The sequence below is a fragment of the Thrips palmi genome, unplaced genomic scaffold (assembly GCF_012932325.1).
Source record: "Thrips palmi isolate BJ-2018 unplaced genomic scaffold, TpBJ-2018v1 HiC_scaffold_17, whole genome shotgun sequence".
Lineage (NCBI taxonomy): Eukaryota > Metazoa > Arthropoda > Insecta > Thysanoptera > Thripidae > Thrips > Thrips palmi.
The window spans coordinates 4578165-4593527 of NW_023144626.1; the positions used below are offsets into that span (position 1 = coordinate 4578165).

General features: G+C 58.7%; 1 protein-coding gene across 3 annotated transcripts in view; it reads right to left on the reverse strand.

Annotated features, from left to right (window-relative positions):
• Window positions 1-15363, reverse strand: part of LOC117643720 (nephrin-like) — a 151320-nt gene that overhangs the window by 26347 nt on the left and 109610 nt on the right. For all 3 annotated transcript variants that reach the window (XM_034382782.1, XM_034382780.1, XM_034382781.1), the window contains exon 3: window positions 2380-2524. In XM_034382782.1, coding sequence (XP_034238673.1) covers window positions 2380-2524 — 145 coding nt within the window. The remainder of the gene's footprint in view (window positions 1-2379; window positions 2525-15363) is intronic.

The following is a 15363-nucleotide window of genomic DNA, read 5'->3' on the forward strand; positions in this document are numbered from 1 at the left end:
TTATCCGCAGCCTCGTCAAACGGGACGGGGGATTGCGAGGCCACTTACGCGGGCATAAAACCACGTGACGCGAACACAAAACGGGTCCCTGCCTTTGACTCCCGTCCCGGGGGACGTCGCGTGGCGTGGCGCGGCGCGGCGTGGCGACGCGCAGCAGCGCAAAACGGGCGGCCTTGTATCGGAGTTTTTGGGACAAACCGCGCACTAACACATTGCGGTTCGAAGCGGCCCCAACCAGCGTCACATTGCGGTCCGAAGCGTCGCTAGCGAGGTCGAGTCAATAACATCCAAGGGAACGGCAGGCACTTTGCGGATGCAAGAGAGAGGCGGGGGCGCACCCCGTCGGCGGCCCCTACAAGCACCCCGCTGTGCCTTTTCGGCAGGTTTGCCGCCCGCTTCCCGCAGGCGACATCCCAGACGAGAAACAAGGAGAGGGAGAGGGGAAGCGAGGGGGACTTCACTCGAGCAGACACGTGTGAGAAGGGTGCGCGGGATAGAGCCGAATCCTACGCTACCCGTCAACGAAGACATTTTTTTTCGGAAGAGGTGACGGCGTAGGGAGACTGTCACAGAGTTTTTCCCCCTCGTCGTATAAACACAAACATTTTGAACCGCTTTGTAGAACAAATTCGTAAAATTAAAAAAAATCAAAATGTTTATGCGAACACAATGCCTGCCTGCACCCCATCGGCCATTCAGTGAAAGTAATAAATCCCTGAGTATTACACGACAAGAAAATCTCGTTCAGCGCGCTCAAGGAGGCTTTTACCCACTACAGTCATCGCGTCCATCCTACAGTGTAACAGGTGCGCGGCCGTGATGTGGGCCGGATTAGCGGACGACTGGAACTCGGATGAATACCTCATCACGAATGCATCCCCATCCCCATTCGGCAGGGGCCTGTTGCACTCCAGGTGGGTCGGGAGGGGAAACGGACTGAAACATCTGCAAGGTGCCAGAAAAACAAGGGAAAATAAAAGTAGAAACGTGGGAACCGCACGTTATGTTGACCCAGTTGGATTCCTCTGCGATACGACCGCGCGCGCCAGTTTCTACTTTCGGCTTGTCGATGCTGGGGAGGTGGTGGAGGGGTGCAGCCCCCCCCTCCTCCGCCCCCAAAAGTAAGTCGGCCTGACCTAAATTATACATAAAATCTCCATTTATGTCTCCGTTACTCAGGTGGCAGCCAGGGGCGTGGCCCGCGCGGCCCGCCAGTGGCCCGCGCGACCACATTCCGTCCATTCACGGCCGCGTGATTTAGGCAGCCATTACGCCCTCCTCGCTCGCCCCGCGCTTTTCACTCAGGATGGCAAAAAAAAAGAAAGAGTTGCTGGCGAGAACAAACATTTTTGGTTGGCCCGTGGGTCGGGATGGCTCAGTGTAAATTAACCAGCCACAAAAGGAAGAGCGCGAAAATGCTGTGAGTCGATACGTCATCAGTTCAACGTTCATAAAAAAAAGTTTTTGGATGAATCTCCTCTTTTGGCGTTTTGAAACTGGGGGAAACATAGCTAACTTGCTCGCCGATTTTGATTCTCATTGTCGAGGCCCCGAACGCGCTCCCAGCGCCAGCACCGCTCTGCCGAAGACTCAAAGACGCGTCTGGCGGTCCGGGGAATTAAAGGTGAGCGGGATAACACAGCAGATAGCCACTTTTCAATTACCATTTAATATCCCTTGTTTGCCCGGACCGCGCCGCGCCGCCCGCCCCGTCCGTGTGCGCAGCCGCGGCGCCGCGTTGCGCTACCAAAAGGCAATGAAAGTTTAATTCGGCCGCGAGTTATTGAAGAGAATGAAACGGTAATTGTCCAGCGTGGAGTGAAGTGAAACGATCGTTTGGACAGGGGAGGGGGAAAACCGCGAAAGGCGAGGCGCAAAGGGAGAAACGAATCAAAGAACGAAAACGGGGGCCAGAAAAAGGAGGAGGATAATGAGACACTGTAGAAGGAGTGCGTGGCCCTGAAGCCAGTGCAGCAAAACTGTTAGCGGCATGGCCATCGCTGCGGCGGTCCTCAAGGTCATATCAAGGCCGCAGCTGGTCCCCACCGACGTCCGCTGCCTCCAAGTGCCTCACACCTCGCAGCAGCACAACGACCAGCAAAGCAGCCCCGCACCGAGTTATCCTCCCGTCGACTGACGAATAGGGTTCTTGCATTCGGACCAGTCCTTCATTGCACCACCGCCCTTGGGAGGTAGGCAACATGCCTTATTCATGTCGAGGATTTGCCATTCCCCGTGTTGTAGACCTCCCTCCCCACCCCCGGCACTCACTTGCAGACACGGTTTGCCCGGAACGCGCGCGGCGATACAGAAACTCGAGAAGCAAGTGTTTTCATCCCCCTGCCGCGCCGTGCCCCGAGTATTTTTTTGAAGGTTTACCTGTAGAGAGGCTCGCCCTCCGGGACGCCCTCGCTCTCCCTGAACCAGAGCACCATGTGGACGAAGTCCTCGGGTTCGGACGGCGTCACGTCGCACGGCATGGAGGCCTTCTTGCCCAGCAGGGCCTGCACCTGCAGCACGGGGACTGCAACAGAGAGAGAGAGCACGCGTTAGCAGCCGTGAATATCTAGAACAGAGAAAGGCAATCCCAATCACAGCAGCCGGCATTTCCCTATCGACTTTGTTTACGAGTAAAGCCGAGGGGGAGGGAACATGTAGGTGTGGAGGTGTTTGTGTCTGGCTGCCGCTGTGTGTGTGTGCTGGGAGCCAAGCAGGATCAAAAGAGAGAGGAAATGAGAGGGGTGGGGGAGCCACACATCGCCCCCTTACATTTCCATTTAGATGGCTTTATCAGGGAATCAACGCAGCATTGCCGGGACGACCAGCAACAGTACGTCATTAAGAGGATCATTGCAATTCCAGCCCGCGGGCTGAGGGAGGAGACACACAGACAGACAGGCACTAGGTAGATGGACGGATAGATAGAACACCAATTCAGAAACGACCACACCCAAAGGATGGATTATTACACACCGCAGTCACGGCACGGCTAGAAGGTCGTCGAGAGACGTTGCGAGCGTGGGGTGGTCGTGCAGGTCGGTGTGCCTCCAACGAGTACGCGGGCAGAAAGCCCCTGCGAAGTCGGGCGTAGGCAGCACGCTCCGCGCGCGTGCGTGCGCACTGCCTACCCGCCAGGCGCTCCCCGCCGCGGCCAAGCGGGCCGCAGAGGACGAGCGTCGCAAGCCCAAGGTGCCAGCCGAGGCCGTTGACCTGCACGCGGGTGCGTCGGAAAGTCAGCCGTAACGTTACGAAAAAAAAGGGTCAAGAAAAATCTTGATTAACGCACTGAGGTGGCCGTCGTGGAGGGTAGGGCACTTTGCCGCGAACGCAGCCACGCAGCTCTGAAAGGGAATTTTGTTCCAGGCCGGGCTTGCGCCGCTAGCGCGCGCACCATAGAACGCCGCGCACTCAGACGGACGAGCCAGAATGAATGTGCAAATGTGTGTAGTTGTGTGCGTGCAAGAAAGCGGGCGAGTGTGTAGCCGTGCCTTTCAAGACCGGCAGCAGTTCCATCTCAAATAAACCATAATCAGCAAGGGGGAGGCATCTGCAAGCGCACACGGATGGGAAAAAATTTTCGCGTGCTCGAAGAGCTTTGCAGTATTCGCGGAAAATTCGTTGGGCGCCAAAAAATTCACACGCGGGGCCGAGCGGACCACTTGAAGTCCGGCGGGCGGAAACCAAAAACAACAACAGCAACAAGAGGCGGGCCTGAAAGGCCTGAAAGGCACACGCCGGCCTAACGCGGCCGGTAATACGATTGCTGGCGGCAAGGTCGAGTGGCTGCCGGATGGGACGCGAGGAAAAGGGGGGGGGGAGGCAAACGGACACACAGGAAAAGACCGAGGCCCGGATTGAGTGGACCGAGGGGAAATTCGCAGATCAGCCCACGGACAAGGCATTCGTCTCAAGGTGGTTTCACGGTACTTTGCAAAATTTGGTGTCTTCCGGGATGCCCGTATCGATTCCCCCGTTGTGACAGACCAAAATAAAGATCCGCAGAAGCTCGAGACACGAGTGTCGTCACTCAAGAACCAGTTGCATCTCCCAGTCCTCGTTGCGGCGCGGCTGCCGAACCGACGGCTGCTAGCCCCGCGCTGCGAACACCACCCCTGTAATGGCGCACTTCGGGAGAAGTTTTGCAGCTTCCTGTTGCAGCCGTCGGGCCGCGACGGCCCGCGTCACTCTGTCGGGCCCTCGTCGCGCCGCGAGCACAAAGCCGGAACCCTCCGTCCCTCCGTCCCGGGCCAGCGCCGCCAGGGAGGGTGGCGGAGGGGCGACCCGGGCCATCACACAGGGACAACAGCTGCTTGTCACCTTGCCGGGAAACACTACAGTGCGCGGTACCATGTGGCCCTTAACGTGTGCGGCCGGAACAGCGCGAGTGTGTGTGCGTGCGCAAGAATATTCAGAGCGTGCATGTGTGTGAGAGTTTCTGCGAGTTCGGCCGCGCTCTAGCATGGATATGGATTTCCCTGTGTGTGAGTGTGTGCCCTTGGAAAGAGCAGCGACGCTAGGGCCCCGGGAATGTACTATAACTTCCAACATTTTCAGCGGGTAAGGGTGCCATAATCATTTTGCCTCCAATTGTACACCACGCCGCCGGCGGGGCCCGTCCGACACCCGCCCTTGAAGCTCAGGTGTGCCGGAGGACACCTGCACAGCCTATAGGGGGCTACTCTGCCTGCTCTGCGTAGCGGGGCCTAGAGCCAGCCAGTAACGGCGCTTGTGATAGCACGCGTATAATGCGAAAAAGGGGGAAAGGCTGTCATCAAAAAATCATCAAACTCGACCAGAAATGTTTGCCGCGCTTTCGCTGACCATCGCATTACGCCCACGTTTTAAAACAGTTTTTCTTTTTATGGACCTCTTTTTTGAAACAGGGACACTAGTCGCACGTCAGTCATGACGCACGCGTCATCAAACGTCCCGGTGTGTGTCTCTGCCGCTGACGCGAAACCAAACACGGTGTACGGGCGGCCTGGTTCCACAATTTTTACAAATATTTTCCCGCAGAAATACAGAGTCTATTTTGGAGCTAGAGGGCGGTGCTTTAACCGCGCGTTTCGCGTCACGGCAGATCGCATTTCGACCTTAGGCGGCGCTGGCTGATGTATCGAACGACGGACTACACGACGTCTGGGAGGAGCGCGGAGTTCAGGGCGCAGAACCGCGTTTGACGATGAGGCACGCGTGGCCGACACGCACGACACTGCTAATTACAGCGTGTAATTAATAATGAATAATGTATGCCAGGGGCCAACCGGTTTATGATGAGCACTGCGTCACGGGGCGCGGCGGGGCGCGGCGTGGAGCGGCGTGGCAGTGGGGTGCGGCGTACAGCCAGCGGGTATAATAGGCAGTGGCTGCACCTTAATACCCGCCAGTTCGATTCGGAGCTACGCGAGGCTAGGGCCACGAGGGCCGCGCCGCCGCGCCTCCTACCCCTTTCCTTGCACGCGATGGCTCGGCTAGCCTCCGACCCCCCAAGTCTTATCGGCCTGTAATTTTAATTTTAGCTTTTCCGCGGGGGGTAGGGGGCGGGAGAGCAAGGCACTAGGCACACTGGAAACATTGTGACGTCTCTCGGACAGACGCAATAATGTCCGAATGGCGCGTCGTAACATTGTGACACAAGCGCGCACCGTGCCGTTTCGGGCGGCCATTTTTGCTGTCCCCTCGTTGAAAAACGCGTTTCCACGAGGCGCTGGCCGCCGGCCCGCTGGGTGTAAACGAGTGGAATGGCAGACTGGCCAGACGGACAGTGCAGTGGAGGGGCGGCCGGCAGCATTTCCGCTTGTTTGGAGCGCGTGGGGGGACCTGGTCGGGCAGGTCAAGCCATCCGAATCAGTGCAAGGTCCGGCCAGGCGCGGCCAGGCACAGCCAGAGACCGAAATAGCGGACTCTGGACCGTCGCTCTTTTTCCCTCCCTCCGCCACTAACCCTCCGTAAAGAAAGCACTGAACCTCTTCCGGGACGCTAGACAAAAAGCGTGAGCACACACTGTACGGACTGCGCACCCCGACGTCTCCACTCCAGGCAAGTGAGGCGCCTTTACGTCTGCGGCATACGGTCATGTTTATGAGCACGGCCGGAGGGGAGGGGGAAAGAGAGGGGAGGGGGAGTTGTTTGCCACACCCTGACCAGCCTTTCAGCATACCTACCGCAGCACATCCCAAACACGAGAAAACGCATACATGTTTGCTTTTCACGTATGTTACGAGGGTGTGTGTGAGCGCGCGGGCGTCTGTGTGCGTGTGTGTCGCAATGCAGAGAGTGGCCACATGTGTCTCGGGGTCCCCGGCCGCCCTAATCGCTATTCTCTTTCCCTGTTGCTCTCTTTCTTCCGCGAGGTGGACGGAGGGGGAGGGGGAGAGGGTCAGCGGACGAGATTGGTGACCGGGTACCGCGCGGAAAGGGTTGTTTGCGCTCACGGTGTCGCGGCGATTGTGAGAGGCCAGGGTGAAATAATTGAAAAGTGCGCGATCGGGGCCTGCCCGTTGCACGTAGGTGGGCGAATGAGAGCGTGCATTATGCAGTCACGAGGGTGGCACCTCGGCGATTCAATTCGCTGGCAAGCGTGCTGGAAAAAAAAAACTTGCCTTGTTCTCGGAGGTCGCGGAGCGCAACTCAGCAAGCCCTGCTAACCCAGTTGACACTGGCTCGCAATAAAAAACGAGGGAACCACATCAATTTGAATTGGTTAGTAACCGAGATCACGTATCGACGTTTCCCGTTCCCCCTATACAGCACGATAAAGACTTTTGTTTCTTGTTTTCCCCATTTTCGTGGCGGCGTGATGCACGCCCCGGGCGAAACACGATTATTTAAAAGTAATCTACAGAGGTGCACGCCGAGCGTCCCGTTCCGTCCCGTTCGTGCGGCGCGGACATCTTGATTCCTCTTCACGCGGTGCATAAGCAAAAGTGGCAGCCATGCAAGCGCTCGAGCCAACAGAACACTTTTTATTTTTCCAAACACTGCACCCACTTTCCGCAGCGTTCAATACAACTCGTTGTCGTGAACTCCCATGAGGTCTCGTCCATTGTCGTGCCGATGGGGCAAAGCCGATAAACGATTCTGTCCCGAGAAAACAATTATTGAGTTGGTTGACTTCCGGTTTGCAGCATGGCATGCGTTGTTTGGCCTCTGTCACACTTGATGGTAGGCGTGTGTGCCCAGCCATCAGCAAGTAGCAAAGTAAGTGCGCCGCAAACAAGCGTGCGGTCAGCGCCACGGCGCCGCCATGCGGCCCTCGCCACAGCCCCGCAACTCGTCGCCGGCAGCCGGCCACTTACGGCCCTGTGCCGGCCCCCCTTTTTCCAGGCAGAGACTGCTGCAGGCTTGTTTGAGTTAGGCCTTCCACACACGCTAAGCCCCCCCGCCCTGGACGCCCCCTCGCAGAGAGGGACGCGCGCCTAACAGGAGGGGGAGCGGGTGGATAGTTTGGATGGGAGACCATTAGGTGGACAGTGGCTGGCTAAGGGCTCACCAAGGGCTCGGTCGCAGGGGCCAGGGGTGGGGGCAGTCTTCCCTTTTTCCCGTCGATTGCACGGGCTGTCGCCTGCGGGGAATGGGGCTGGCCGAGGGGCGGGGCTGAGGTTATACACGGGCCCCGCAGAGACTACGGGTCAGCGCAAGCGGCGCAAGCACATCGAGCGGGACGGGAGGACGGTAATTGATGATGAGAAAACATACAGGAGGCCCCAAAGAAGGCCTCGTCCAAGCAAAGCAGGCATCAAACAGCTGAAAAAAGCAGTCTAGAGTGCAGATACGGAGCGTCTAGTTTCGACAGTTGACAATTTAGACGATTTAGGGCTGCCACTCATGGACGAACCTCACAGTGCGACGAGAGTGCCCAAGGCGGAGGCGGACGGGCGACCTTGCCTCGACTGATAAAGCCCGAATACATCTCTGGCTGGCACTTTGGACAGCTGAACCGAGAACAACAACAGTAATTTCCAAGCGACGCGGGCCGACGCCTAGCATCGACCGCACGCTTGCCCGCGGTGGGGAAGGCGAGGGGATCACTCCGACTCTGACGAAAGCGTCGAGCTTGCCAGGTGTCGTCTGGGACGCCGTTTCGTGTCTCTTGGTCCTTGCTACAAAAATAATTCAAATCGTGATGGAGTCCATGAATTGCTTAGGACGAACCCATTGGTGCTACCTTGTCTGTTTTGAACGACGCTACTCAAAACGTGCATCAGGGTTGACCAGTTCCGTTCCAATGTACCCGGCTGTACCACTGTACCCCCAGCACACTTTCCAGATTGCCGCTGGTCGCTGGAGATGGGCGCAGTGCCCCGCGGCGGTCGTGGAGGTCCACAGCTTGGCAAACACACACAACGATTACACTGTATCCATATTTGTCGCCCGCGGCCCGGGCCGGCGCTGTGCGGCTGCGCGGCACTGGCTGGGCGTGGGCCCGGAAACAGGCCGCCGTCACAAATCTGCGTACCAATTACATTCCAGCAAGCGGCTTGCTCTGTCTCTGTCGCATTCCCGCGGGACGCGTCATGAGTGCGAGGCAGGCGAAGGCTCCATTCGCAATCAGCCCGTACTGGCCCCGCACTCCGGATGACAAAGCGAGAGATTCGAGGCGCTGTAGCAGCCCGAGGAGGGCATCCCGATGGATGGGGGCTGCGAAGGGGGCCGGCCCTGGAGAGAGGCTAGGACAGGCGGACGGACAGCCCGGCAGACGTGGGTAGTGTGTTATGGTGGCCAAGCTGGGGTCTCAGATGGTCCAACGGGACGTGTGGTGTCGCTGTATGTCCACTGGCTGGCCCTGCTGGCCCTGCTCGCTGCCGGCCCCGCCCCACCCCGCGCGGCCCGCTGTGGCTGACACGCCCAGAGACAGAGGCGTCGTGCGGCCCCGCGGAACGGAACACGCAGAGCCCTTCAGCCCCGCCGTGCCCCGCCGTGCCCCGCCGTGCCTGCCATGGCGTGCCATATGGAGGCGGACAGGCCCGGGCCAGGGCCGGGCACAGCGCGCCGAAAGGGCTCGGTGACGGGGGGTTATGGAACGACCTAAATCACTATGGACACTTTCGAAACCGCTCCAAAACTGGGGTACGCGATGACGATCATTTGGCGAGGCTGGCAGCTTGGCGCCGGCGGACAGTATCAGGGCCTTCGCCGCCTTGGCCGTGTCCGCCGACGCGGCAGTGACAGAGATGGACTCACTCCGGGCGCTTCCCTTTGTTTCGGATTCCGAGCCGCGTCCGCCGGAAATGGTTGGATTGCGTGCGGGCCGCGCCGTCCAGGTGGTGATGCTGGGCAGCGCATTAGACGCCAGCCCGGCCGGCGACTTTGATACGCCGTTGTGAAAACTTGGACTCGGAGGGCTGTCGCACCCTGTCGCGACAGGGCTGCTGCTGGAGCAACCCGGAAGTAAAAGGATCCTGCGAGGAGGGGGAGGGAGGCAGGGGCTGAGATAGGAGAGGAGACCGCTTGGCGCCGATACGCGGTACGAGGCCACCCCATATCTCGCAAGCACCATTTATCTGGCCGGCTGACAAGGTCTCCCTCATTAGCCGTGAGGAGGTGGAGGTGGGCGAAGAGGGGAGGTAGGCGGCACTGGGAGCAAAAATTGTCAAAAAGTGTAGGGGAGGGTAAGCCACGTAAAGAAGAAGCGAGGAGGGGACAAACTAAGGGAAAGAGGCGAAAACACGCGGGGGGCAAAAAAGGCGGCCTGTCTTTGCGGCGGCGGGGCGAGAGCTCGCATTACTCTTGGTGCGTGCAAAAGCTATAATGAGGAAAGGAAGCAATTAGTGGACAAGGTCGACGTGCTCCGCTTCCTCCGCTTGCTCGGGTCGCCGAGATTCGGGTATTTGGGCGGCACGCCGCCGCGCACGGCCGAGGAGAAGAAGTGCGGGCCGCACCACGCGCACGCCCCACGCGTACAGGCGGACGGGGGTCTTTGAGGCGGGAAGGAGCGTGAGAATGAAAACCTGCTTCTTCACGGGCTGGCCCCCCACTGCAGGAGTTCCTCTAGGAGGCCTTGAGGGGCACCGGGCCCTTTGCAGCCCCCGGTGGGGCCACGGTGGGCCCCCACACGGCTCGTCACGGGAGTTCATTATTTGTAAGCCGCTTCCTCGGGTTTCCCGGCCTCATCCCCCACTTGCGGCCGCTCTGCTCCGCTCTGCTCCGGGCCCTCCATCACCTCCACCTCGTCACCACCTCCACCACCTCCAGGGCCGAGCCTGGCGGGGCCTGGGCCGAGCTGGGCAAGCCGGGCGGAGCCTCCACCCTGCGGGGAATCACAGGAGTGGCTGCGACGCCCAGGCCTTTACTTACCGCGCTCCAGCAGGTTAAGGCAGTGGCGCAAGGGGCAGGGCGGCAGGGCCGTGTGTTTAGCGGCAAAACCAGCGGCGTGCGCACTTCTTGCCCGGACTGCTGCAGTGCTGACGTGGGCACGTCACGGAGGGCAGCGGCTTTCTGTGTGTGTGTGTGTGTGTGTGTGTGTGTGGCGGTGGGACGGGGTGGCTACGGTGGGCCAACATTATGCCGTGATACGTGGGAAAAGGCAGACCAAGGCAATTCGGACCCAACGTTATATATGATATAGGAGGGGACGCGCCCGGGTGCGGGTGGGCCGCGCCGGCCACGGGGTCTTATTGGCTGCAGATTATACTCGCCTGGCCTGCCCGGGGGACTGGATGAGAGCGCCGAGCAGAGGGCGTGAGGGGTCCTGCGTTTGGAACTATATATGGCACCTCCAAGTGTTTATTCGGGCCCCATCAGAGCAAGATGGAGCTCGAGGTGTGTCCAGAGTCGAGTCCGCCTAAATTGGTCTCCTGGTTCGCGGTGCGGTGGGGATGGCGGCAGGGCCGTTTGCGGTGAACCGGTGGGCGGCAGGCTGATTCCGAACCGCGGACCGTCTCCCTTGCCATCCTGGGGCTGCGCGATGCGGTGTGAGGGGGACAGAGGTGCGCCTGGAGGTGCCGAAGGCGTGACAATTACTCACGGCGTAACAGCATCTTCCGGCCGTCTATGAATACAAACATCGTCCATCAACGTCGGCCGTGCCGATACGTCCCCGCCCACCCTGCCCGCCGGCCCCGCCCTGGCCCTGTCCCACGGGAGCCCCGGGGATGCTGCGGGCCTTCAAAACGGCCTCCAGCGCGGCCTTCGGGACCCCCGCCGGGAGTGCCACCTGCATGAGCCTGCAGAAGTAAAAGGTGTCGGCGGGCCCAATTTCTCACGGTGAGGGGATGGAAAGCAAGGAAGGCCGTGCCAGGGGCTGATTACCCTTAAAATTTTCAAATTTTTGACACCTCAGTATTAAGAGATACGACTAGGCCGGCTTGTATTCCGCCTCCAGCCGCCTCCTCATTGGGGCGCCTGGCACGTGAAGGAGGCCGGGTTGAATGCGGCCGTGCTTGAATGTGCGGAGTGAGGTGGACAGGGGACGGCACCGCCTCTATGAAACCGGACGCCCGTCGGAGTATCGTCCAATTTCGGTCATAACACCAGCGCCAAGACGGCAGCTGGACAATACTCGGGCATCAAGTTTCAACGGGGGTTTGGTCGTCATCATTTGTTGCACTTTTACTTGTGATATCCCATCAAGCCATCAAAAAAAAAATCCTGCAGATTTTTCGCAGCTCCTTCCACCCGTGTGCCAAAATGGATCAAAAATTTTAAACGATTCGTTGATTGTGGCTCCAGTCGCATGTGCGGAGCGTCGGTGTCGGCAATGAGGCTGGCCTGCGACACGGCAAGGCTAGGAACAACGTCAATGAAGCGCACTTGCGTCCGGGAACAAGACCGCAATTAGGAGCAAGCAAGGTCCTGTCACGTCTGGGCCTCCCCCGAGCCTCCCAGCGCCTCCCAGGCCGTGTCCAGTGCCCGTATTGGTCATTGTAGGCCGGAGAGTCCAGGATCCGCACAGCCGCAAAAGGCAACGGAGACCCAGCAAGATTCTTTTCAAAATTTGTTTCCAACAAGTCACTCAGCGCGGACGGGAGTTTCCAGCCCGCTCAATTAAATAACCTTGACCGGAAAATGCTCCCCTTCCTGTCTGAAATGATGGATTCCCCTGATTGGTGGCCTTGTTTGCGACCCCTGCCACTCGGGCGTGTTTAATCAGCAGCGATCGCTGCGTATCATCCGCGGGCCGCGCACCCCTGCACTCCAAGGCCCCTCCCAAGTGCTACCCGACCACGGCCGCACACAGCCTCGGCCCGGCCTCAGCCCCACACCGCCGCCTCGGTCGGGTCGGAAAGTTGGATCTCGGCCACGCCGCACGGCTGGGGTGGGTGGGGACTGCGCTGCGGGGCGCGCTGGCGTGGAGAGAGAGCAGTGCCAAGATCCCCGTGTGAACCCGGTGAGCCGGCCAGCTACACCAGTACAGGGAGGGAGGGGTACCGTTCCTGGCAATGATTTCGGCCCGCCAATTAGCTAATTGGTGGCTGGAAGGAACTCGCTGGACGGCCAGGTGACACCGGGCAAAAGCCGAGGGAAGTCCATCGCGGTCACGTGCTCGCTGTAGTACTTTTACAGGTGTTTTCAACGTGCGACTGGGTGTTCATCAATAGTTCGTCGAACTTGTTGTTTTCGGAGAGAACGAGGGTAAAATTAGACCCATCACGGTTCGCACTCGAACGGCAGGTGTCTGAGAAAAAAAGTTGTTCTGACAGGAGAGAGAGAGAGAGAGAGGGATTGCGTGAGGTAGAGAGACTCCAGCACCAGCGGCTCCATCCACACAAGGGCGTGTCACAGTGGGGCTGCACTGGCCCGTGTGACACATCGGTGGCAACCAACTGACGAGGGGCCTCCCCCCGGTCCGGGACGAGTCCTGGCCACCATAATTAAATGCGTTGGGCAGGCCAAGCGGGGCCGAGCGGGGACGAGCGGGGCCAGTTGGACGAGTGCCACCGAGTGGCGGCCAGTGGCGCGCAGTGCCGCGCAGTGCCGCGGGCCGCGTGTATGCACAACTATGCAATTGTGCGCGCTACGCGTTTCCGCCACGACTCCGCAGCCAAAAGCCCTTTTGAACACAGCCGGCCGGGCCGTCCTCGCGCACTCATTTGTGCCCGCAGTGGGCAGCAGGCAAAAGGAGTCTGCTAAAAGAAAAAACAACAAAAAAACTGACGCGACAAAATTTGTTGAATGCATTTTACAGTAATTCAAAAAAAAAAAGCAAAAACCTACCAATTTCAATTTTTGCTCATCAAAGTCGCGGCCGAAAATCCTCCAAAATTCACAGTGCCCGGGGGCCGGTAAATGGCTAGGCGGGCTGGTGGCGGAGCCACTGTTCCGGTCCGGCAAAGAGAGTGCAGCCGGTGATCTCACACACACACACACACTCACGCAGTTTTACAGGGTTGTTTAGTGGGGTGGATTGGAACGGCCGCGGGATGGCTCTTGGCTCAGTGTCAGAGGGGCTGTTAATAGGGCGCTGTGTGCCTCCGGGCGGTACCACAACAAATGTGCCAGGGGGGCGGCGATAAATTAGACTGCATCCCCCACACCCTAGGCCCGCCCAGGGCCCAGCCAGCCCCATTGGATGGGAATCATGTGTACTAGTTCACCACGCCGCAACACCCTCGCGCCGCCAGCACACGCCGACACACACACACACACACACAAACACACACACTCACTCCAGCCGTGTCTTCATAAAATAATCGCAGCACACGGTCATTAGCACCGCGCGAGCTCTCCGGGCAAGACAGCACAAGACACGCTGGCGTGACATAAAAGCAGAGGGCATACGCTCGGCGGCAGAGTGCCCAGCCTGCAGACGACATCAACTATCGACAGACGGACAGACAGACGGACAGGCAGGCAGGCAGAGGACGCGAGGCTGGACTATAAACCCCGTCCAGACTATTACTACGCAATGGACCGGGGACCAGGGCTAAAAAAGAACGAGCATGTTTGCCGTATACGAACCACGCACTCCAAAGTGCCTCACTAAACCCGGGGACCAGAGTTTAGGAGCGTCATAAGCAGCAGCCAAAAAGTTTCACCCAGCGTTTTATATTGCGACGAATCTTCTGACTGATACTTTAACTTACCATTACATCGCCACAAGGCAATGCGTGAAACTGAATTCAGATCAACGTATGGTCCCGGACAAGGGGTATGCCGTATAAAAGCAAAAATTTCAGTGAAACTTCATCACTGCTGGGCACGACAGCATGATATATTTTTAAACCTTATGGCATCCGCGAGGTTTCTTTTTAACAGCGCACAGGTTTGATAGAGTTGTAAGTCACTGCTGTGTTCCGCTGGCGAAATTGCGGGGGCGGCGCCGCCGCGTCACGGACGCAAGGCGGTGACCAGGGACCGAATTAGGCATGTTCAGCGTGGTGTCGCGAGGCGGTCGCGCAAGGCGGTGACCGAATTACGAATGTTTAGCGGAGTGTGGCAAGGCGGTGACCGCGCGATGCGCTATCGCCATAATAACGCGACTCGCATTAAGACATTAGGGGAAAGTGGGGGTAAACGTTCCGCCTTATCACGACTCGTGTTGTTTCTCGGCTCCTCACAAAATGTACAGCAGCGCGGCCCTGCTAGCAGTGCATCGGCCTTCATTTAAATTTCAAGCAACACGCACCAGGTCACGGAAATAACTAGTTTTATTTTCGCCGGAATACCTGGCTCTATTCTTAGACGTGGTGGTGAATGCATGCCTTCGAACCTGGTCTAAGTCCCAACTATTATACTAGCCAAAAGCAGCACTGCACGTGGAGGAAAACAGTACGCCCGTGTGTGTGTGTGTGTGTGTGTGCGTGTGTGTGTGTACGCCCGCCACGCGGGCCAGCCCGCGACACGAGTGCGCGGCGGCACTGCCTACGCTCCAGGCGCCCGGCGCGCTCACCGCACACCCGACTTACACTCTTTAATGTATTTTCATTTTATTTTCATTTTATTTCCTTCCCCTGGCCATAATGCGGGAGCGGTGTGCTACCAAAGCGTCCGGGCCGCACCGCAAACCGTGACCGAGAAAAGACTGCAGCGCACCCCTCGTGCCCAGGGGACGGCGGACGGACGGAGGAAGAAAAAAAGGACCGGGGGAGGGAGGGGAGGGGGAGGGTCAAGAGGAGAGGAGATTTACTGCGACGCTAAGAAGGATCTGCAGGAGTGCCTTGGAAACGAAATACGTGTGGGCCGAGAACGAACAAGGAATTATGCTGCACCGTTCACGTGATGCCGGACCCTCCTGGTCTCCACTAGGCGCGCAACCACACACATACACCAAGTCACACACACATACACACACACACACACACACACACAAGCAGTCGCAGTGCATGCCGCGTGCAAAGGCTGCGCGTTTCGAGGCGAGAAAGCAGCGAAAAACGATGGCACGCTCGCCAAGTCGGAGCGGGGACCCCTTTTGTGGGGCCTGGC